Below are 23,564 nucleotides of genomic sequence, written 5' to 3'. Positions count from 1 at the left end.
TGACATATTTATCAAGAGCAAAATTACTTCAGTCACCAAACTAAAAGGACAAACAAAAACTCAACATTCAATATGACAAACTAGGTATGATAAAGAGCACTTATATTCTCAGCTGCATGTCATTATTTTCCTGCGATTATTATTAAACAATTATATTTTTATATTAAATTGTGTTGATTTACATTGTAAAGTGAACTGTATTACTGTTAAGTCCCACAATGAAACTAAAGGCCTAATAAATCAGTTATATCACAAGTGTTTAAAGCTACCTTTGGGAAGATATATATTATTTAAATACACACAAGTAAAAGTAGACATATATAAAGAGTGAACATATAAACTTTGACTCTTATTTTAAAATTTGTTTCAGTATTTAAATATGCCAAGAGATAAGCACAATAAGCCATATACAATAAAAATTTAGGTAAGTGCACATCTTTTAGGTACATAGTGATTACTGATACTTAGTCAAAATTAACACCAGGAGTAAAATTCCACACAACATCCTCAAATCAAAACGCACACTCTTCAAAGGATTTTTGTTGGCGGATGGGATACCTGTGCTGAATATGCTGTGCAAGTGTCCACAGGAGACAAACTACGATACAATTACATTAACTTCAAAATATGTACAGCAGTTACGAAAATTAAGACTAGGTACACTCCACCCCAAACCACGTTCAGTGGGGTGACTTTATGTTGAACTAACATTGTGAACCAACTTTCAAAGCCTCAGGACAGGAGGACTTTACTCAGTTGTCACTACTGCTGCCAACATACACATACAAAACAAAAACATGTTTTCAAACCATTTACTAATCACATCGATTTCAAGTTCCAGCCCACCATCATGACTAAGAAAGTTGATCAAAGAAACATATGCAATTGCAAAAAAAAAAAAAATATATATCTACACAGCAAACATAAGGTGAGAGGAAAAATTCAAACCAATTTGGTAACTTGACTGATTATCAGCCTTATGTGATAAATATGTTGCAACATAAAATGGTGATATGTAATGCCCATGCAAATGACTAAAACTAAATTAAAACATGTGAAACAAAACAATTTAATATGCAAACACTTTAAAACATGCAACACACACAAAACTAAAAGAAACTTCACTATTTAAGAAAAAAGGATTTTTAGCACACAAACAAAAATCAATAAACCATTCAATATACGCAGGTGGAGTAGAAAGCATTACTGTACATTTAGTCAAAATATTATGTATATATCTAACTCATTTCAGCTGTAAAAACTAAAGTGCTGGAGGTCAGTAGTGGATCCAGAAGCTCATGAATGTTCTTATTGATCCAATCCCCCTAATTTCCCTAATCCAACAACAGTACAATTTGTAAGATAAATATTATGAGCAACAGGGTGCCCAACCAGAGCTTTGAGTTGGTACCCAAATGGTTTGGCTTCCAATATGATCTTGGAAGTCCTATTTCTAAGAGCTTCTATGAGTACCCTTGCAACACAAATAACTATAAAAAAAATTTACCCGCAACTACAAACTCATTGTTTTGGTACAGTTATAAACAATTTTTAAGATATTTCTAACTCTTAATATAATAAGCTCAATACAATACGACAAAAAAAATGCAAGTACCAGATAGCATTACCATAATGATGATTTATTTATATTTCATTCACTATCATACTTTCAAAAAATTTCTTCCTTATCAGTTCTCAAACTTTGCCACTTACTGATGTAGTCTTCAATCGAAGTAATGTTTCATAACGGTCATGATCTCATGAAATACTCTTGATAAAACTTAATTTAGCCAAAGAATTAGTATTATTTTTGTTTACATCAAATTGTTTTGCTTAAATCATTTTTTTATCACCAGTATAGAAGCTATTAAACTGATGTCACTTCTAAATACAGGCCAAAAATGTATTGTGAATTAAATAGATATTTAATGAAAGATTGCTAACTGCATGTAATTATTTTTTTTTCATTAATGATTTGAAAAAGAAATTAAGTTAAAAAAAAATAGTGAAAACTGTAATCACATAATGTTTTAAACAGTATAAGTGCTATCAAAAGCTCCCAGTTTTAAATAAACTTATTGAAATTTCTAATTTGGAGTATTTTAAAAATAATTTTTACCCATTTAAAAATTTTACTGTAAGTTATTTTGAAAATTTTTAGATAAAGGTTGGTCTCAGCAAATTAAATTTATCCGCTATCAAAATAGGTCGCGTGATTTTCTTTTTTACTTTCCATGCTTCATTAAGTAATAACTGTGTTGGAAATGGCCAGTAACACACAATCTCCAACTTATCACTTTTAATCAATGTTGTGATTTTTCATTATGAAATTCTGTAAATTTCTGCCTTCTCTGTTCAAACTAAATCCAAATGGGTTCGTAACTCAGAACAGGAGAAAAAACTGTACTTTCAGTTCATAGCATAAATTTTTTTTTCCATAATAGGATGTGTGTTTATAGAAAGAAAAAGGTTTCAATAAATAGGAAACTCAAACTAAAAAAAGTCGAGCTCTGTATCTAGCACAGACAGTTTGCAGATTGTTATTTGTATAGCAGTCTTTGAAGAGCCACAGTGATACAAAGGCGATGGATGAAAAAGCATCGTCATGGCACAAATGATAGTTTTAACTTTATAGTAAAACTTATTATTATGCACTGAAACCAATGTTTTTGTGTTAAATATTGAGAATAATTTTTGGGGATGTGGTGATAAATATCAATGAAGCAACAGAACTGTTTAAATAACCAAGTTAAAAAAAACTGATGACTTTGTGCTTGAGAAGTGCAGTGGCTAATGACCAACTATCTAGTGAATTTCTCAAAACATCAGTATCATAATGTGCTTTCTCAAACATAAAAAAAAAAAAAAACCAGAACCATGGATAATTTTCATGTTAAGTATAATAGTTTTAACAATTGCCAATTAATAATTAACTTAGTTTTGATTTACATTTATTTTATAATTATGTTCAAAACACAATATGTAAGAGCAACAGTGAATTATCTCATACATACGTAACTAATAATACCACCACAACGAAGTCAACGTGTTTGTATTTCCACTCCAACTGCAGATACTGAACGGTCGCGCAACGGAAAGCACTTTGCAAAATAAAAAGCTCGGGGCAATGTTTCGCAAGTGCACTCCCACATCCGCGCCTCGCGAAACCCCTCCACTCTGCGGGCCGAGACGCCAACCTCTCCTTCTGGTGCTACCGAGTGGAAAACATGCCTCCCTCCCGGTCGCTACGTCGGGACAATCACATCTGTGGATTTGGATCCGGTTAAATATTTGTACTAATGTCCTATTTGGTACGGTGAACCTAGCTTTGGTGCGAACGCTACCTCGACGCAGGTGCCGTGGTGACCGGTGCTGCAGGAAGGGAACACCCGACGGGAACTCGGGTCTCTTTGGCTGCTAGCAAGTCAGACGGAGAGCACCAAACACCTCTTGCTCCACGGCTGTCGAACCTTTCACACTCCCGATGAAAGTGACACAGCAGGTACTATCAGCGCTGCAGCAAGCAGTTCATTTCCGACGCTCTCCACGTCTGCAAGGATATCGGTAGAGACAGGAAAAATTCGCGGGTTCAATGAACTTCAGGATGGACTCCAATATCCTCTACACACTAGGGCAAATGCCAACTGTACATTGGCTGCTGGGTAACCTGTGATTCGACACTTTTATGAGTGAGGGTCTCTAATTGGCCCTCAGTCCTCCAGATTAACAGTGAACCAATGGCAGAAGCCGCACTAAGGTATAATTATTTGCATTTTAGCATAACACAAAATGAACCCGCAAATTTTTCAGGTCTCTAGATATCGGCTTTAAATAATAGTGAAATACATTCCAACAAACTCAACTCTCTCATTAATTACAAGTGGATACATCAAAAAAATTTTCATTCCTACTTCATGTTTGTACTGATCTTAATGATAATTATGCTACATGATAATATAATATGGCATCTTATGTCATCACAGAACAGTGCTAACATCAACTAAAAATTAACTTCTACAATAATACTTTACTAAAAGTGTTGACAATTCAATACAATGCAGTTTAATTAGTAAAAATTTCACTTGTTCATCTCTATTCAAAATATATTTGTCATTACAACAGCCAGTGTGTGTGTGTATTCACCCTTTACTCGTCATAATCAAAATGTATTATAACAGATATCAAAAAATATAACAAATTTTACTTTGGCATGCCTTTAAAAATTAAATCTAAATACTTAATACTTCCTACATGCCACAAAAAGTACTAAGTAGTACTAGTAGTGTTGACTAGTATATTTTTACATTAAACTAACTAAAATGCATAAGACAACTGTGCACTTTGAAATTATTTTGACTTTGTAGTACATTAGTTTGAACTCTGAATAATTTATTTATTTTGTAGGATTATGTTACAAGTCTTAACCCCAGAAAAGTTTATTAATTTGGATAAATTAACTGCTATATATACATTAAGGATGGACTAGTTTGTTCCCTACATTAGTAAAATATGTGTTGTAAATTGATAATACTTAATCATTGCACTTGCTTCTGAATTTTCTATGTAAATGGTGGACTCATACAAATGTTACTTTCATCATAGGCATTATTGTAGCAGCATGTCTGTCTTGCCCATCTAAAATGGAATCACTTTGAGAAAACAACATAAAGCTGTTAGTGCACAAACCTCCTACTTAGGTAATTCATTTATAGGACCCATTTCAACAATTATAAAGGAGAAAAAATAAATAAAACTTAAGAGTTCAAGGTCAGCATTAACTAACACTAAAATAATTAAAACAAAATAAAATTTTTCATAAACATTATTCACGTTTGTCTACATTTTGTAAAATGTATTATTTCTTAAAAATTGTCTTCTAACTCTGAGCTGAGCTATAAGAAATACAAAAAAAAAGTTTTGCTTTTATCCTTTGAACATTCAATTCAGCAAAATCTTAGCAGTATTTCTATGCTGTAAAAAAGGAGTGAAATAGAAAGTCTGCAATATCGATAACAAATTCAACCCAGAAAAAAATTTTATATAACCAATAAATGATGATGATGATGATGATGATAATAATAATAATAGTCTACCAACAAAAATATAATTATTCCACAAGAAATATGTAGGATTAAACAATCTTAAGAAAGGGGAGGGGAGAAGAAAATATTAAAAAAGTGACCACATTTTGGAAATAAATAATTAATAATTATAAAAATTTGCATAAGTTTTGCTGGAGAGAAAATTTCACATTAGATGTGAATCTAGTAACCGAATGCAATCACACACACTAGCTGTGGCAAAAAAGATCCATATGCAACTGCATAGCATACTGAAATTATTTAAAGAAAAAAACTACACCCTGTAGTATCAGTCAAACCTAATCTGCTGATAATGAGGGGCTGTAATGAAACTGCTACAATTATGTAATTCCTTAACATAAACCAGCCAAATTCCATGTGTCAAGTTAAAAAATGAACTGCTGTGCTGCAACTCACAAAAATGGCAAACTTATACTAGTCCAAAGGCACTTATTACATAACAAGAATAAAAAATAAATATATTTCAACACTTACATAATTCAAATTTGACAAATTCAATGGCACAAAACTGCCAGTAAGCTTAAAGATATAACTTGTACTACGTACCACAAATATTTACATACGACCACGCACAACTGCCTTGGGCAAAATGATTAGGCTGCCTTTCTTCCAGCGAAGGCACATACAATTTGAAAGTCAACAAGAAAACTGGCCATCAGAATACATTACACAACAAACACTACGTCTTAAATAAAACTAATTTGGGGTAAATAAAATCAAACTTTCAATAATGTCAATAATGCCCAATACATGACTACAAAAGGTAAATTTTTTTTTGGTTTGACAATTTTGTTTAGTGAACAAACAAAATTGGTGATGTAAAGGCTTCTTTTCTCATACGATTTTGCAGTCTTTGTACATTCAAGCTGCTACAACTTTGTACCATCTATAAAACACAGCATACGTGAAGTGAGGAACCCAGCGTAATAACCCTTTCCACAAGCATTAAAAGTAACAAACACAAATGAGTAACAATATAGGTCCCTCCATGCAATGGAGATCAAGGAGACTAGGTGATACTGCTATGTACATGGAAAAAAAAAACAACTGACCAACTCTTCACCGGGCAAAAACCACGCAAATAAAATAACAATCCCGAAACAACAGGTGTCCGGGTGCTGGTCTGTCGGCATGAAAAGAAAATCGCAACAGTACGAACCACGCACAACCACAACTTCCTGAAACTGCAACTAGTGAATCAACCATTGTCAACACCTTAAAATTTAATATTCAGCTTATGTTTTTACGTTTTCCATCTCTTCCCCAATAAAATTTTGTTCAAAAGGTGCCACCTGTTTTAAAGGACTCCAGGACAAATCGTAAGTTCCGAAACGAAATTTCATTTCGGCACATTTTTTGAGGTGGAAAAAAAAGCAGCTGAAAGGATCAAACAGAGCAAGAAAGTTTCTATCAAAATCATCATCATGTACAGGTATGCATTTACCTGAATACATACCTTCAATACACGATAACCCAAACTTTTGCTTTTGGTCCAAACTCCAAAGGAACCATTACTATTTTCCTACGAATACTCTCTTGACCACAAGAATTTGACCGAATTGTGGTTGATTCATGAACAACACAACGACATGCCACCACCAATGCGTAATATTAAACTAAATCGCCAGCACGCGGCTGACCGGAAGGTCGGGCCCTCGAAGATGGCACGCACCACCACCGCAGCTGCACAGGAACGGCTCGCCCGCCAACAGAACTGTCGGAGCTGGCTGCGAAAGCCGGCGCGCCGCTGACTGGAAGGCGGCCTCATGGCCTGCCCCTCCGGGGCGCGGCGTCGCCCGGGTGGCGGTACGACACGTGCTTGCGCAGGGCGTCACGGGAGCGCGACACGTGGCTGCAGGCGCGGCAGGCGTAGTTCAGGTTCTGGTGGGTCTCCATGTGCACGCGCAGGTTGTACTGGTTGGAGAGCTGCTTGCCGCACACCAGGCAGGTGGCGAACAGCTTGCCGTGGGCGCCGCGCGGGGGGCTCAGCTTCAGGTAGCCGGCCGCGCCCTGGATGCGCTCAGCCATGGCCTCCAGCCCGCACATGCCGCCCATCGAGTCCTCCGATGCGGGCGACAGCTCGCCTGCCCACACATTGCCACTCGCCTCAACAGCCTCACCCGCCATCTACGCTATAAGCATTTCATACTGATACAGTTCCAATGATACCTGCACCTATTTATTTGGTTCAATATCGTTACCGACACATTTATAAATACCGTAAAAGCTCTTAAGGGGCCCACCTATTTGGGCACACATCAGGTATGCAGCGCTTCGGAAAAAAAAAACCATGCAATTTAAAAAATATGCTCAAGGCAGATGAGCGGTTCTGCTCCTGTATTTAGTTTTTAAACTGTATTTTTAGAAGAGTGAAAATGGCTAAACACATAGGTATTTTCAAGTAACTTTTAGGCATGAAAAACATCTAGTGCAGATTCTTGAAAGCACCCAAGAGACCCAAGAGATTATGCCTTTATTTTCATTTCTCTGCCATATGATGTTGTGGTTACCACTCAAATATCAAAGTTACCCTTAGAGGTGATACTGCGCTAGAAGCACTAGTGAGAAATGCACTTATTTTGCATCACTGACACCAATACACACTTATGACTACATGGGATCCTTAATATAGGTACTTCCTATTGCAAAACCAGTTTAAGTAAAAGCAATTTTAAATTTGTGCACTTTACTATTTTTGTATTTTTTTTTTGTTTGTTTTAATTGTATTGTTTTAGTAATCTAATATTTAATTATATAGCCATAGTGTTTTTTTGTCATGTACCAAATGTAAAACAGCCAAGAGATGAATGAATGAATGAATGAATGAATGAATGAATAAATCAATCAAATTTTTATTTCTGTATTCCTTGATTCAGAAATTTCTGTAATACGGCTTACATCAAGCCTCCGGGTTTCCGGCATTTGAAAACCCATTAAAAATGAAAGAAATGGCATGAAAATTGATTGATTCATTGATTGATTAAGTGATACGTGAGACTCAAAATTTGCCAGTCAAACAAGAAATTTTAATTCTCTATGTGATCTTCATAGACAACACGCAAAACTTGTAACTAAGTAGTCAACGATATTGTGATCAGTACAACTGCATGAAATGTATGTTCGGTGATATGTGCGGTGTTGTGTTATAAATTTTTGATGGAGTTTGTTTTAACTTTATTTCACCACACCAAAATCAACTGTTTATGGGCCCAGGACTTCAGTATGTATAGGAAATGAAAATTTTGTTAATTGAAGTGAGATTTGAGATTGTGAATGTGACTATTGTCATTGCGTATAAAGTAGCTGGCCCAGCAAGAATCAGTATGGCTATGGACGAGAATGTAATTTACAGAAGCAATGATACACGACTGAACCTAAAGAATTATTTTGCATAGAAATTGTGAGTAAAGGTGGAGTTGATTCAAATAAACTGTTGGAATCCTGTAAATCTCGAATTTGCAACATCACTGAACGTGGTTCAAGAGAGACTTAACAGGAAAACAAAAATGTGTCGGATACATATCTAAATGACATTGCACAATGTGCATTCGCTTGTGAGGCATAGCAGACATACACTCCAAGGATTTGACAACTACGCCAAGTAAGTATATATTTTAAAGCGCGTACCTAAGTATGCACCCATTATTTTTTTTTTGATGAAGTGGTGTGTGTAGGTGCACATTTTTAGAGGGCATAACTTTGTGTCTAAAAAAATGCACTTGATTTTGTACGAAACATGTATTGAATAAAATGTAATCGGCTTGGCCTACAGGCACAGATAGATTTCAAATTCCTATTTCTTCTGGTAGATTCGTGTAACTTCTGAAAACATTCTGAAAACTTAATGTACAAAACATATAAAATTTTCTTAAATGTTCCAAAAGCATCAAGTATACATTTTCGCATATTCTGTGCAGCCAAAAGGTTTAGTTTATTTTCATTAAAAGCACATTCGTAGCGTTTCTAAAGTACTTTCAACAAGACTGTACAGCAACTGATGAAACACACAAGGCTCCCTTGCTATGTAATTGATTAAATTATCATATTAATAATATTCTCTATTGAATGACATAAGCTTGACCTTGGCCCAGCTCAAGTAGGTAGTTTCTGTGCTCTGCCACTAGGAAAGACTCCCATAATAATTATATGCCCTTTTACTCCCATAAGTTTAGCCAGTGTTTGTGGACTGGCGAACCGCAGAAAAAAAAAAATTGTTCCCAGCATGCACACAAGCATGCAGGACTTGAAGGAAAAAAACATGGAAAGGTTTTACTACACTTCCAGATAGTTGAGCTATTTTTGACAGGTCCTTCAGTCAATATTTAGACTTGGGCAGCGGGATATTCTTATAAAATATAGGTAATAAAAAATAGGTATGTATGGAATCCTGATATTTGAGAAAAGTTTTAGGAACACTAAGATTTTTTTTCAGTCAGGCAGAAAAAATGTTTCTAAAATTTTCATTATATTTTTAGGGTTATTCATATGAAGGTTTTTATTTAGCACCACACTCAGTCATGTAAATTTTGAGGAAATTAATACAGAGGGTTGCTGCAGATTTTTAAATATGAAATTCCCTGACCACTCCAGGTTTATCAGTCTTTGTGTCAAATTTTCAAGACCATTACATATGATTGTAATCCAAGTTTGTAACTTATTTTGTAAAGTTTGTAAACAGCAATTTCGTTCCAGCATATTTGCAGTACGACCATCTAATAATTTGTATACGCGATGTCCTTACAGAGAGTTAATCTCTAAACATTAGTTAGCTTAAGTACTCTTTTTTAATGAGTGGTTTATCTATATGCATTTATAATTCAAGTAGAACAACTAAATTAATTGTCAAAAATGGACCAGAACATAAATTTTTAATATACATGTGTGTAAGCCCACAAATTAACAAACACAATTATAAAAAAATTTAAAAAGTACTTACACATTTCAAAGAAGTAATGGCAAAGTTGCTAGTAAGTTTAAAATACTGAATATATAAAATGTTAGTAGAATTTAACGCTGTTGCTTGGCAATTAAAAATATTTCATCGTCAAATAGTTGGGCTTCATTCTGAACCTCTTATAAACTTTTTTGTCTTTTTTAATTGTAATTCGGCTATAATCACAGCACGCCATGGAAGTAACAAAAATTTTTCCGTCTATTGCTCACACCAATTAGGTAGTCAAAATCGCCAAAGCAAGTCTCAATGTACATCATAGCGACATGCTATTCTAAGATCAATGCCTGTCTATTAGTCAAAATTGCGGGACACACTATAAGGTCTATTGTAGTTTCTTACATGCTGTCTTGCCTGTTGTGATGTGAGAGTTAAAAATTGCAAGATAAAAAAAAAACAAGTTTTCTTAAACAAATTGAAAAATTTTAATTTTAACAGCATGAAAAAAAAAGTGTGTTGTTTCATAAGTGTATACAGTAATTCCAGAAATTTGTTTTGATTTACCCGACTTTTACATGACTTTTCCAGGGTACATGGAATTCCCTGACCGCAGCAACCAGAAAAAACTGATTTAAGACAATTAGTCAGAAAAATAACTACCGTAATGACAGCGTTATCTGCTTATTTAATTAAAAAAACAAAATTGAAAGTAATCAAAATGCAAGATAAATATTCATTTTGGCGAACATTATCCAAAAATGCTACAAGAATAAACAATTTACTTTATGACAACTTTATGCACATAGTTTGAAATAGGTAATAGAAAAGTCTACTTTTCTTACAAGTACATAGGTTCACTTCTTACCTGATAAATCAATTAAATTATAAATAAACAGCTTTTTACCTCTCAATAATAACATATTTAAGGCCACTGAAAATGTATTACAATAGCATAAAATAAAGAAATAATGTGATCGAAAAATTGTTTTGCTTCACCTGTCCGCTGTAGGAAAGATGCGTAAAAGTGAACAGGACGGACGCACCTAGCCCATTCACCCGTCCGCTGTAGATAAGGTGCGTGGAAAGTGAATGTGACGGACGTACCTTGCCCGACTTTGCTCTCGGTCATCTCAGCGTCGTCTTCGTCCCGCCTGGTGCCAGCTTTCAGGGCTCCCGCCAGCTCGGGGGACATCCGCGGCTCCCCCGTCGAGTTGCTCCTCTCCACCTTTATCTTGGCCTGCTCGTCCGTGCCCTCGGCGCACTTGCTCCTGCTCCTGTCCGTGCAGGCTTCCGGCCCGCCGTTGTGGTGCATCACGCCGGCGTAGCTCAGCTCCGAGCTGAATCTCTTCAGCGGCTTGCTCAATTCGCTTCCTGCGTACGCGTCCAAACCTGCGGGGCCAGAGACCGACTTCAGCTAAGACCACAACTGCAAGAATCAATCTTTGTCAAACTTTTCCTGGCTGTGTAAGACTATATACGAGATACCTGGAACCCATCCCATCAAGTTAACATGTTTCACAAAAAAGCAGATTCAGGTATTAAATTTCCAGTTACCATCATCTCCTACGGAGAGTCTTGGCAGTCCTCTTGCTTTAACACCTGCCCCTTGAAGTAATGCCCTAACTGGTTTCAGGAAAACAGAGAGCACTAATCAAAATATAGCACTAATCTAACACATATTTTCCATAGGAGTATATGTTATTCAAAACAATGTTTCCTTGTTGTCTAGTATTTATATTAAGATACTATTTCCTGTTAAAATATATAAAAACACGTAAAGTATATTTAAATAATTGTTTGGATTACATTTTGAGATTTAATACACTTAAAATTAAACTACAGTGTAAAAAAAGTTACATATCATATTGTTACGTATAACATATAAAGACCTTGAACATAACATTTCCTAAGTAGGTGCTAACACAATTTTTAATTACAAAAATATTTTTTTAGTATAGAAGATTACACTAACATTAAAAAAGCATAATCTAATGTTTAATATTAACAATAAAGATTATTTAACCTCTTCAAGTAATTGCAGTCTCTGTTGTTAACTAAATAAATGTATGCATGAATCACTAACCACATGACTTGCACTATCACATCCTGGTTGGCATACATTAAATGAGCCCTGAAACTGAAAGCTTCAGGCTTTTTTGTCACCAGAGCTACTGCAGACATGTGTGAGGTCATAATATAGGTAAACATTAAATGAACACTTGGGCATCACAGATATTTTTGTTAAAATAAATATGCAATAAAGGAAGCAAATAGCTATTAAAAAGGGGGTAAAATATATTTTCAGTCATCATATTATTAATTTGTAGCATTGTGTTTAATGTGTTTAATGCTACACAAGTGACCATGTAATTTTGAAGTACGAAAATAAAAATCCACGTAGACAAAATTTCTAATTTATGACCATGCTATTGCAAATACATAATGCAGTAATTTATGGTGTCATTACTTCAAAATGACACAAATCTAACAGCATTACTTTATGCTGCAAGTTTGAATATTTTTTTACTGATGTGAGTGTTTTCTGACTGGCATTAATCTGCAACCAATCAGGAAACACCTACCTTTCAGACAAAAGTATTCAAGAGCCCTGCCTACCTGAGCACATATACACAGTGTGCAGAGCTTCAGAATAAACCAACAATTTGAAAACTGCTCGAACTATCCGAGTGGTGTCTGTTTACGAAAAGTTTAAGAATGCACTGTGAGTGGATGGGTAATTTTGTTTCTTTATTTCATTTTCAAACTGTATTTTTATGAGAGTGAAAAGGGCCAAAACATGTTTTCAGATTAATTTTTGGACATGAAACAGCCAGTAAAGATTTTTGAAAACACCAAATCTTTATCTTCATTTCTCCTATCAAATTTAATAGTTATCCTATGCATGACCAGAATACTGCGTGCCAGTTCAGAGCTTGCACTTTGAGGCTATACTGCACTAGATACACCAGCAAGCGTCGCACTTATCCCACCTCACTGACACTGATACACCCCACAACTAGACGAGCGTACAAGAGGACTGTTAGGACTATCAGTAGATGATTGTTACCCCCGCGATTTTGAAAGAAACAATGATGAACTCTTCACTTTTGATATAGCAAAATCCCATTAGGAGAAACCTCAGACAATGGTTAGGACGGCTTCATATCCTTATTAACTAATAAACCAGTTGAATTAACTGTGGCATGTCTGAAACAAGCTTCTAATGCAGAATAACAAATTTTTTGAGACTTTTTTTGTACTCTGAAAATGGAATTCATGTTACAATCAATGGCATTTACCATTCATAGAATTTACTAGAATTAAAGCTGCACCTTTATAGTGAATTTTAATTTTATATGCATTTTAAACTCATCAATAATAATATTTTTTTAGAGAAACTAAGGATTAAAAGGGAAACACCCAAACAAAAAAAAAATTTTGGTTTAGGAAAATATTTTTCCATTTTCGTAGGAAACGAGACAGGATAAGGAATTATTTTATGTTACAAATTTCAACAATTTCTGTACTAATACAAAGGGAAAATGTCCTTTTTATTGTGTAGTTCTAAATCTGACCATTATAATTTGATACCACCAAATAAGTCAATCTATTTAAATTTATGATAAACACAAAATTAAAACAAAAAATTTAATTTACTAAATAGTGATGAAATTAACTCTAGTAATACAATTAACTCCTACTTATACTTTTAATTCAAGCTTTAGTTATTTATGATAGAAACACAAAAAATTTAAAAATATTATAAACACATTTACATTAAAATTTCACTCGATTATAACACTTATATTTACATTTACGTTCATTTATGTTGCTTCCAAGGTGCAAGTAGCAATTTTATAGAGTCATAAATAAATAAATGCAGCAACTAAGCTACTACTTGTGAACATAATGCTAGATGGATTGTAACTATCAATTTAAACATAGTTTCAAATAAAGTGTTTACATTTTTTCAACATCATAACTGTTCCCATGTTTTTATTGATGTAGTCCATGTTTGTAGTCAATTTCGTTTGTATTTTTTTGATACCAGTACTCGATAAAAAACAAACTATTTCTTATGTGTTTAATGTATAATACATATTTGTATTTTCAATTGTGGACGAGATTCGTTCCACTACCTTTTGGCAACACTGTAAAAAAACTTTTTTTGGTTTTCATTTCAAATGCTCAAATGCTGAATAAGCGCTTGATTACAATTGTGCCTGTGAATATTTTTTACATGTGCTTGCATTGAATTAGGTAGGTTAAAGTGCAGTTTGGCACATGGAATAACATCAGGAAACGAGAAAAAGTAATTTCCCACCTGATGTTTTGGGAAAAGCCAGAGATCCCACCCAACTCTACTGCCTACTTGTTTGCTGGTGAGCATGGCACTTGCCTGTCAGTGGGGACTTGGAGAAGTGGCTGTGAAGATCAATGGGTTCTGTCTGCGGTGGCTTGCTGTTTGAAACACTGTCGCTGTCGGGCCTCAAGTTCTGGAAGTTCGCAGCGGGGGTGATTTTGGTTCTCTTGCTTGAAGGCACCGACTCTTTCTTAGGCACACTTGCATGCTCATTGTTATTGAACCTTCCCGACATCTGCACAAAAAAAAACCCCACCACATGAAGATTTAACCTCTCAGCAGTATTCCACTCTGATTAGTCAAACCAGACTTCTTTATATCCAAGTTGTGCTGCAACCATTCAGCCAAATAAAATAAATTACATAAAAAAATTGCTATACGTTAAAATACACATTCTTATACCTGAGGTTCATAGAGAAGTTAAGCAAGCTAATTGTGATGCATCTACAGACATAATACATCTACAAAAACATTCTTGTAATTTATCACAATGTAATAAATGCTAAGGCAAATTGAGTGCGTTGAAAATTGAACTAAAAATGACATGTTAAAAAGTGTTTGGAAAGGATTTTCCAATTTTACCACATTTCTTTACACAGTAAGCACATAAAATTCTGGGAATACCATTTACTGTAATTCTCAAATGGTTACCACCAATAGCATACTCACAATGAAGACTCAAAGAAGGAAAATGAATAAATTTAAATATAATCAAATTGACTAGCAATGCATCAAAACACAAAATAATCATTGCTCAAATGTATTATGACAGAGAAATTGAACATTAGACCCATTTACTTTCATAGTACAATTTTTTTTCTCTCATATTATCTGTCACCCATCTTTATTTTTCTGTGTTTATAAAATGTTCATAAAAACCATGCAAAACTCTGCTAATTCTCATTCTCATTAGTGCAGAGACAGAAAATTAAAATAAATTGATGCCACGGTTCTGAAACCGCTACTACAACAAACACTTAAATGAAAGGTAACCTAAAATTAATGTTAGACTGATTAAAATATCAGACTGCTTAAAATAAAGAACAGATTCAAATAAAATACTATTCAGAATATAATAATGGAACAAATATATGACTATTTAAAAAATCAATCTAAATAAGGACAATTTTGAAAATAAAACAATTTTGAATGTAGGGAGATATAAAATGAGAAATCTAAAAGTCAGAACAAAAGTTAATGATTATCTGTTTATTATTTACTTTATTCCCTGCACGACATAGCAAAATACACTACAGATATCACATAAAAAACTCTCAAGAAAAATAAAATATTTATATTATATAACACTGTGATTTTTTAATAATAGAGTATAAAATTAATAATCAAACAAGAACTCTTCATTACCAAGTTTGCAAACTACATAAATTGAGCTTGTGACAAAAATTATTGCACAATGGGAAAATTTCCTGTTTGTTCCTTCTTCCTCTTTATACCATAAAAAGTTTGGTAATTTATAAGAATAGGACACAATCCTCTTCGCTTATGTGTGAACAGAACCCCTGAGAAAAACATGTCTAAAAGAAAGTATTGAACTTTTTTAACTTGCTATTAAAATGATCAAGAAGATTTCACAATAAGTTTTTGTGGCACAGTAAAGTTACTAAAAGATAAAAAGAAATTATCATGTCAAACAAATGAAAAAAATATATATTAGAAAAGTTCATATGCTTATTGGCAGGGACATATAAAAATGGAGGAACAGTGAATGCTAATAATAATCAGGAACATATGTAAGAGAGAAAGGAAGATACATCCCATCACTTTGCCCCCCCCCCCCCAAACTCTTAAAAAATACCTATCATGCCCACCAACTAAAAGGAAAGAATTTGAAAGCAAACAGCACGCAATATGGCAATATATACAAACCCCCCCCCCCCCCTTCTTCTGAAATGAAATCCTGCGTACACTCTTGATAATAATCATAATAAGGTGAAATTAAAAATCCCAAAATGTGAACCACATAAGAACCATAAAATTCTGAGACAGAAGGAAAACTGAAAAGGCAGTCAATGGGGGACCAAAATTAAAATGACAACTCAAGATAGCAGTACCTCAGTATATTTTTGCTAGCATCAATATTTCTTGCACTACAAAAATAAAATTAATTAATTCTGACTGAACCTCTACGTCCAAGATAAGAACATTAATTGTGACTGACCCCTGATTTCTAAGTCTTTTATAATCTTTTGGCAACCAAAACATATAAAAATTGTTTTGTAAACAAAAAAATCATTATGTTTGCACTACTTGCTAACGCAGACGTAGTCACAGCATGCAGATTCTTCAATGTCGTAACAAAAGTGTTCCAAACAGAAACAAACAATCCACAAAGTGACGTTTCTTACAAGGCACTATCACAGATGGAATTCAATCTCAAATGTTGAAAAATATGACGCTACACAAAAATACCTGGCACCTCTGAACTGCAACATAACAAAGACTTGACCCAAACACAACATGCGCTGCGTAGTCAATGGGTTAGCATTACAGGATAAGCCTTTGTCAATCAATTTAAAGAGTCCGCCTAGTCCAACGAGTATTATTATTAGTAATTCAGGATCTGTGCCATGCTCACTGATGCTTATAGTGTGGGATCACCTCTCCAAGTGCAAGGGTGTGCACTGGCATGCAGTCTTATTCTCGTGCATACAGCAACTTACAAGATCTGAGCAGTAACCACAGCAATCATTAAACTACAAAGAAATGAAGATGAAGGTGTAATGCAAGTCCCTCGAGTGGTTTGAAGAATCCGTACTGGTTGTTTCATGCCCAGAAATTACTCTGAAAACACACTTTTGGCCCTTTTCAGTCACCTAGTAATATACAGTTTAAAAACGAATTATGTAATACCAACTACTCAACCATCCAGAGCGAATGTGCTTTTTTTTGTAGTGGTAAAATGTGAGTCATCCGTGAAAAAAGTATTTTGTTGTTGTCATTATTATTATTATTATTAATATTATGTTTTAGCTACGAGGCTAAATAATTGTTAAATAGTAATATTTTGGAATAAAGAAAATTCTATAGTTCAGCTATTTCTTGTTTGAAGGATAGGTACTGTTTTGTTAAGTGCAAAAAATTTTTTTTCTCCCCCATGGTATTCTGAAAATGTTTCGGTCTACATAGAACACAATTAAGTAAGATTACGTATCATGTACTTAAAAGTCAATTCTCTACTAAAAATTAAATAAATGTTTACTAAATTGTTAAGATTACTTTGATTACAAAAGAAAAGTTTTTAGATATGAACTATACTTCGATCATTAGGATATAAAGGGGGACATTTAAATATATTAATTTCTATAAAGTTGTGACTCGATTTTATCCCGTCTATGTAATTTAGTTGCAAAGAAAAATTTCTTCGTAATTATTAACTTTTTTTCCCCAATGCTTGAAGACATATTAAAACCTTGTAAACAATCAGATATCTAGGGCAGTTCTGCTGAAGCCGTGCACACGGCACGTGCGGCCAGGATGGTAGACTCCGGCGTCACGAAGGCCAGTCACCTCGGCCAGCCCTCTGATCTGCATGGCGTCGGCCATGCCCAGCAGTCCCGGCAGCTGCTCCTGGTAGATGTTCACCTCCCCGCTGTACATGAAGGTCACCAGGGCGCACAGGTCCGTGAAGCTGGCCCCCGGCAGGATGATGACCGGGTGCTGCACGGGCTGCATCGCCTGCGAACACGGCACCTGCCCTCCTGCAGCAGTCCAGCCTTGCTCAGAGTCACCGTTGTTCCGCTACAGACGCTTGGCAGACATCCGTGTATTGGCAGAGGTGTCCGACGTATCTCAAAAAACATACATGTTCTAATAATATTTTTATCTCTGATTGAATCACACCAATCCCTCACTTAGCATGTCTTCAGAATTAATTTAGCGTGATATTAATTTTACTGCCCCAGTCTTGAATAGCACGTCCTTAAATTTCAGTTAGTACAAAATTGCCACAGGCAAAAAAAAAAAAAAAAATGTTCGCCACAAAGTCTGTTTCAACTTGGTAAACAGATGTACCATGGCATACAGTTAACCACACGAGGAGGGAAGAGATGCACGCACAATTCTGACTATGCTATCGGCTGTTGAACAAACATCAGCTAAGGCAAGTTAAGTTGCGGCTATGGAATGTAAATGACCAAATGTTTTTACGTACTCATGTATGCCACCGGGACCAACTGTTGTCGCCCGGGCCATGATGAACTCAGTCTAGCCAGTGGCAGGGAACTCGCACACACAAACACAAAGCAATGTCTGCTCATTTGTCTTATGATAACTTTAAGTGCTGAAGCATATGCAGTTGGAATCATGGCTTCCAAGTGAGAGCATAATGCATCGTGTACAAGTATTTGAGACAAAACTAGAAGTAATACAGCATGCAGAATGTCATGAAGGCCACACCTATGTTGGTCGCACTTTAGTTTTAAGCACGTCAACTGTGTGCACAATCGTACAAAATAAGGATTCAATCAAACGTTTATATGAGTCTGATGTTGTTGGTAGTACTAGCGGGAATATATCTGAAAATAGATACCGGAACAGAAATGAACAGATGATTATAAAGGCAATATTTACCCTTTATAGAAAGTAAATATTTAATTTCCTTAGTATTTATTTTGTTTAATTACACTTTATTCCGTATGTTTACATTTGTAATCTATGATTACATCAGATTTAAATTTCTTTGGTTATCGTTTTGTCTATTTATTACTCTATGTTAATTTTTATTTTAAATAATTGTCAAGGCTAGAATAGCAGTATTTTGATTGAAACCACTATTAATTTAAAGATGAACAACGACAGTAATGGGTAGTAATTTTAATAGTTTTGTTTTATCAACAACCTTAAGAAAGTCGTTTATTAGTAACGGGGAAAAAGATTCTTTTAGAACAAATTGAGACTCGATGAAGGCAACATCTAGAAACGCAACGATTTCGACTTTAAGTTAGAATTGAATATTTATAGAAGAATTGAAACTGTTTATTAATGCCAATATTGATGGAGATCCTGAAGGAACTAATAAATTAATCAACGAGGATAAGACTCATACGTCAAGAATCAAACAATTATTTAAGAAGAGAAGTCGACGAATATCCAGATTCAAGAGATCGTCCAATGAATGTAAATTGCTTTGAAACTACGAAGAATAGAAGCCGTTGATCAGCCTGAAGAAAGAAGAATCCTGTCAAAGAACGAAAAGTCGCAGTTCGAGCCCGGGAAGGATGACCGTCGTGCAGTCCAGCCCAGTTGCAGCCCACAGCCCGAAGGATGGAGTCGTGACGGCGCGTATTCCTGCCGCCCGCTAGAGACCGGAGGAGCAACACCGAGTTCGCAGTCCTGATTGAGGCGAACCAAGGATTCTTCGAGCACCTACACGTCTCGTGGGTATCCTGCAGCAAGGTTTGGTCCCTTACCCCATCACCCGAAGACTCGCGGATTAAAGAAGTATCCTCACGAATTACGATTTAAACAAGACAAACAATTTTCACCGAACTAGAATCTTTTATGGTATCGAACATATTCTTTGTATGAAAAGACCGTGTACTTGTTCATCTTTAGATTTAGCATTTAAATTCCGGAATCGCGATCCCGAACTAAATAATATTAGATAGTATAGATGGAACTTGATATTGAAAGAACATGTTGCTATTTTGTTTGACGGGTACTGCAAGTTACGTACCCAGTAGTCCATGCTCTGCGGACTGAAGCTAGTTTAAAATAAATAACACACAAATGATTAACATTTTGTCTTAAAGATAACTTACTCAAATGAGAGAATTGTTAGATGCTTTAAAGTCGAGAGTGATAACAAATTCCATCTGTATTTTAACATAAATTATTTTAGTTAAGTTATTTATATAAAGTGTGATATTGTGCTTGTCGAAGTATATTGTCACCGTCTGCACAAAACCTTACACGCAAATATAAATATTACATTTGAATTTGTTTACACGTCATTAACAGGTCTAGTCACGAGATTAGTATTTAACATACTTTTGACACACTGTAATTTTGACTTTCAGACACAAATTTCTAGAAACAATTCTTAAAACTGAGAGAGGTAGGCTAGAGAAATTGAAATTATTAACTACATCAAAGAATTTCAATAATTACACTAGCTGACTTTTCATGATTCACATGGAAAATCTTGTTAAATTAATGGTGCAATGAAAAAAAATCACGGGTCTGACAGGATTTGTGTTAACCAAGCGGTGAAACACGAATAAGCACTTATATTTTTGAAAAATTAAAATATCCTGACAGTAATATCGGTAAAGGATGGTTTAGAAAGTTCGTGGAAAGGTATGCCACGTGAGTTGAAGGTCATGCCCGGACGGGCAATCAACCTGCCGACTGACAATAACTATCTCCCATTACGCGGTGTCGTATTTGTCATACAAAGTTTTCAATGGTAGGCTTATAAAGATAAATGGTGTGAGATATTTATTGTTGAGTGTTATTCTACGCATTTATATTACGTAAATAATATTTCCCTACGCATTTTGGAACACATTAAGTTTAGCCTTGATCTTTATGGAGACCAATGCTTCAGAATACACGATTTCTGATAACACAAACATTTTTAGGAACAAATTAGTCATGCTAAGTGAGGGATTGGTGAATTTTAAATTTATTTTTAAAGTAAAATAAAAAAAATAATAACTGAAAGTAGGTAAATATAAATGAATATTTTTACCTAATAAATAAGTGATGTACAAATTTCAATAAAGTTGCTTTGAATTTAGATTTTGAAGAAAAAAAAAAGACATTTATATACATCCAATCAACTGCACATTCATTTGCCATACACAAAACTGTACACGTTACTATGTGCTGTTGTAATTATAATTGTCACTTATATGATATGCAGTAATTTTTATGATCTTCATACAGTTCTTAACACTCCCCATTAATGAGTTTTCTTGAATATTAGAGGACTTTTGACAGGCTCTTATTAAAAAAATGCCAAGTAAAATTTTCTGGACCCAAAAACACTTTTTCTGGAAATTTTGTTTGGATACTACCCCAAATATTCAAAGCATTGCACTGCTACACTGTAAACTTTTTATAAATATTTTACTAAAACTTACTGCAAGCTCTCTTTACCATGACCTAACTAGTTATGATGCCAGCAAAAATTGATTTACCAGATTTAAGTGTTAAAAAACATCTGCATGATAAAATTACCCAGTCTAAATACCTCACAAGAACATGTCAATATGAAAATTCATAATTGACATGACAAAAAAATTATACGTATTTAACTTTGACAACTACATTTTCAATTAGTCCCTAAATACATTTCACTGTATATCTTTAAAACAAATTAAAATACATAATGTAATTAAAAAAATCCATTTATAAACCATTAGACCACTGTGGTACTGAACTTCTTGTTCACAATTAAGTCCAATAGGGCCTACATGAAAAAAAAAGTTTTGTTTAGCAACTGGTTGATAACCCATAATGTGTGTGAGAAATCCAATAATGCTTCGGGTATATCAAATGTATCAGCCCAGCATGAATAAAATTATTCAAAAACTAATTACATAACTTTAGTACCATTCTCACAATATTTTAACTACCAAAAACTAACATTTTAGGAGTCTGGTAAAGGTTATAATTTTACATAAAATATAAGGAGCAAGCCAATTCTTAAGTAAAGTACTCATACCTTAAATAAGTCTTTGAAGTACAAACTGCACGCTGACAGAACCACCCTGTGAGCCCGTAAACTCCGGCCTCCGGCAGATAAAGTAACATCAGTAAGATCATCTCCATCAAGAAACTGTGGTAGGGATGCCAGAAGGCTGCTTTGGTAGTTGTGCCACCGCAGACAGAACTGCTGATCCGAGCTCATAATTCTGCAATGAAATAATGCCCATGTTAATAACCAAAAACAACACTGCCACTTCGGTATTTGCAATACGGCCGCGCACCGGCCACTAGAATAGCCACTAGCTGCCGAGAAGGCACACGTGACCCATTAGCCCATAATTACAGGGAGCTTATTTTACTGGCGAAATCCAGCTTCTCCAGCCGTTCTATTCTTACACATTCCTGACTGCTAAAAAAGAAGCAGGTTCTAACAATACACAATGCGCAACATTACTATCACATCAAATTACCGAAATTAGGAACAACAAAAAGTTCCAAAACCATTAAAACACAAGCCATAACATATCATGTTATATTTACACATTAAATCGTATATCTTACCAATGTTTTGTGCTCGTAAACCCAAATCCCCAGCAGACGGTTTAAATCACTGCCCTCACGATACTTTTGTCATGTTTTATTTTTGCAATATATTTTATATAATAAACAAAAATATGTCAACAACCACAAGATAATATTTTTTAATGTTTATTAAAGATAAATTAAAGATATTAATAAAAACTAAATATTTGTTATACTTTGTATTCGTGGCATTATACAGTAAACTTTTCTTATCTTAACGTTGGTGTTTCTGTATAACAATATTCATTAAGCACAGAGCATGATTGTAGAATAAGAGAATTTTTCCGAAAATAAATAATTAGTCAAAGTATAAAGGCATCCAATAAAGAAAAGGTTTAGATATATCTATAAACATAATTACTGAAAAAAAATATATATATTTATTTATATATATATATATTTATATATATATTTATATAAAGATTGATTTTGATTAGTATGCAACGATCATTTTGCCCTTCGGGTATGCATGTATGATATGGATATCGTAAACTCCGACAACATTTGACTTATCGCCATGAAAGTTGGCACATCAAAACGTTTTTTTTAAGGAGGTTATTATACCATATATTTTTTAGATACTAACAAAAGATGGCAATGCAGCGCATACAATTTTAAACCGGTTAACTGATTGCCATAAAAATTAGTATACATAAATATTTAAACACGGAGAATATTTTCACGATATCCATTTTGTTATTACTCTTCATTAGATGGCTAGGCAGTGTAACCACTTTTAAATTGTTCAACAGATCGCCATTGGTAAACAGAATATCTTAGGTCATAGACATACAACCAGTAAATGTGTGTAATTTCTCTGTGTCTACCACACTGTCATATGGTGCTATCACCCTATGTTCAGCCTGGGTCGATTGGAAGTGGATGCATACAGTGGATGCTCTAGCTGTTTTTCGAGCCCAGCTGATGGTAGCACCTCTCGGTGCTGTCATAG

At 34.6% G+C, this 23,564-nt stretch overlaps 1 protein-coding gene across 2 annotated transcripts; it reads right to left on the bottom strand.

Moving 5' to 3' along the window:
- Positions 1–22,803, bottom strand: LOC134535836 (broad-complex core protein isoforms 1/2/3/4/5-like). 2 transcript variants are annotated; one of them, XM_063375158.1, is made up of 6 exons: positions 22,592–22,803; positions 22,047–22,236; positions 17,885–18,052; positions 14,393–14,591; positions 11,098–11,382; positions 1–7,186 (listed from the first exon to the last, which is right to left on the bottom strand). In XM_063375158.1, the coding sequence occupies exons 2-6, from the start codon at positions 22,230–22,232 to the stop codon at positions 6,867–6,869; spliced, it is 1,158 nt and encodes a 385-aa protein (XP_063231228.1). In that variant the 5' UTR covers positions 22,233–22,236; positions 22,592–22,803; the 3' UTR covers positions 1–6,866. The 2 variants fall into 2 exon arrangements, with proteins under 2 accessions (XP_063231228.1, XP_063231229.1); XM_063375159.1 differs by lacking the exon at positions 22,592–22,803 and adding an exon at positions 22,501–22,589.
- Between the last annotated feature and the right edge of the window lie 761 nt (positions 22,804–23,564).

Source organism: Bacillus rossius, chromosome 10 (assembly GCF_032445375.1).
Source record: "Bacillus rossius redtenbacheri isolate Brsri chromosome 10, Brsri_v3, whole genome shotgun sequence".
NCBI lineage: Eukaryota > Metazoa > Arthropoda > Insecta > Phasmatodea > Bacillidae > Bacillus > Bacillus rossius.
This window is presented reverse-complemented; position numbering and strand designations above follow the sequence as displayed.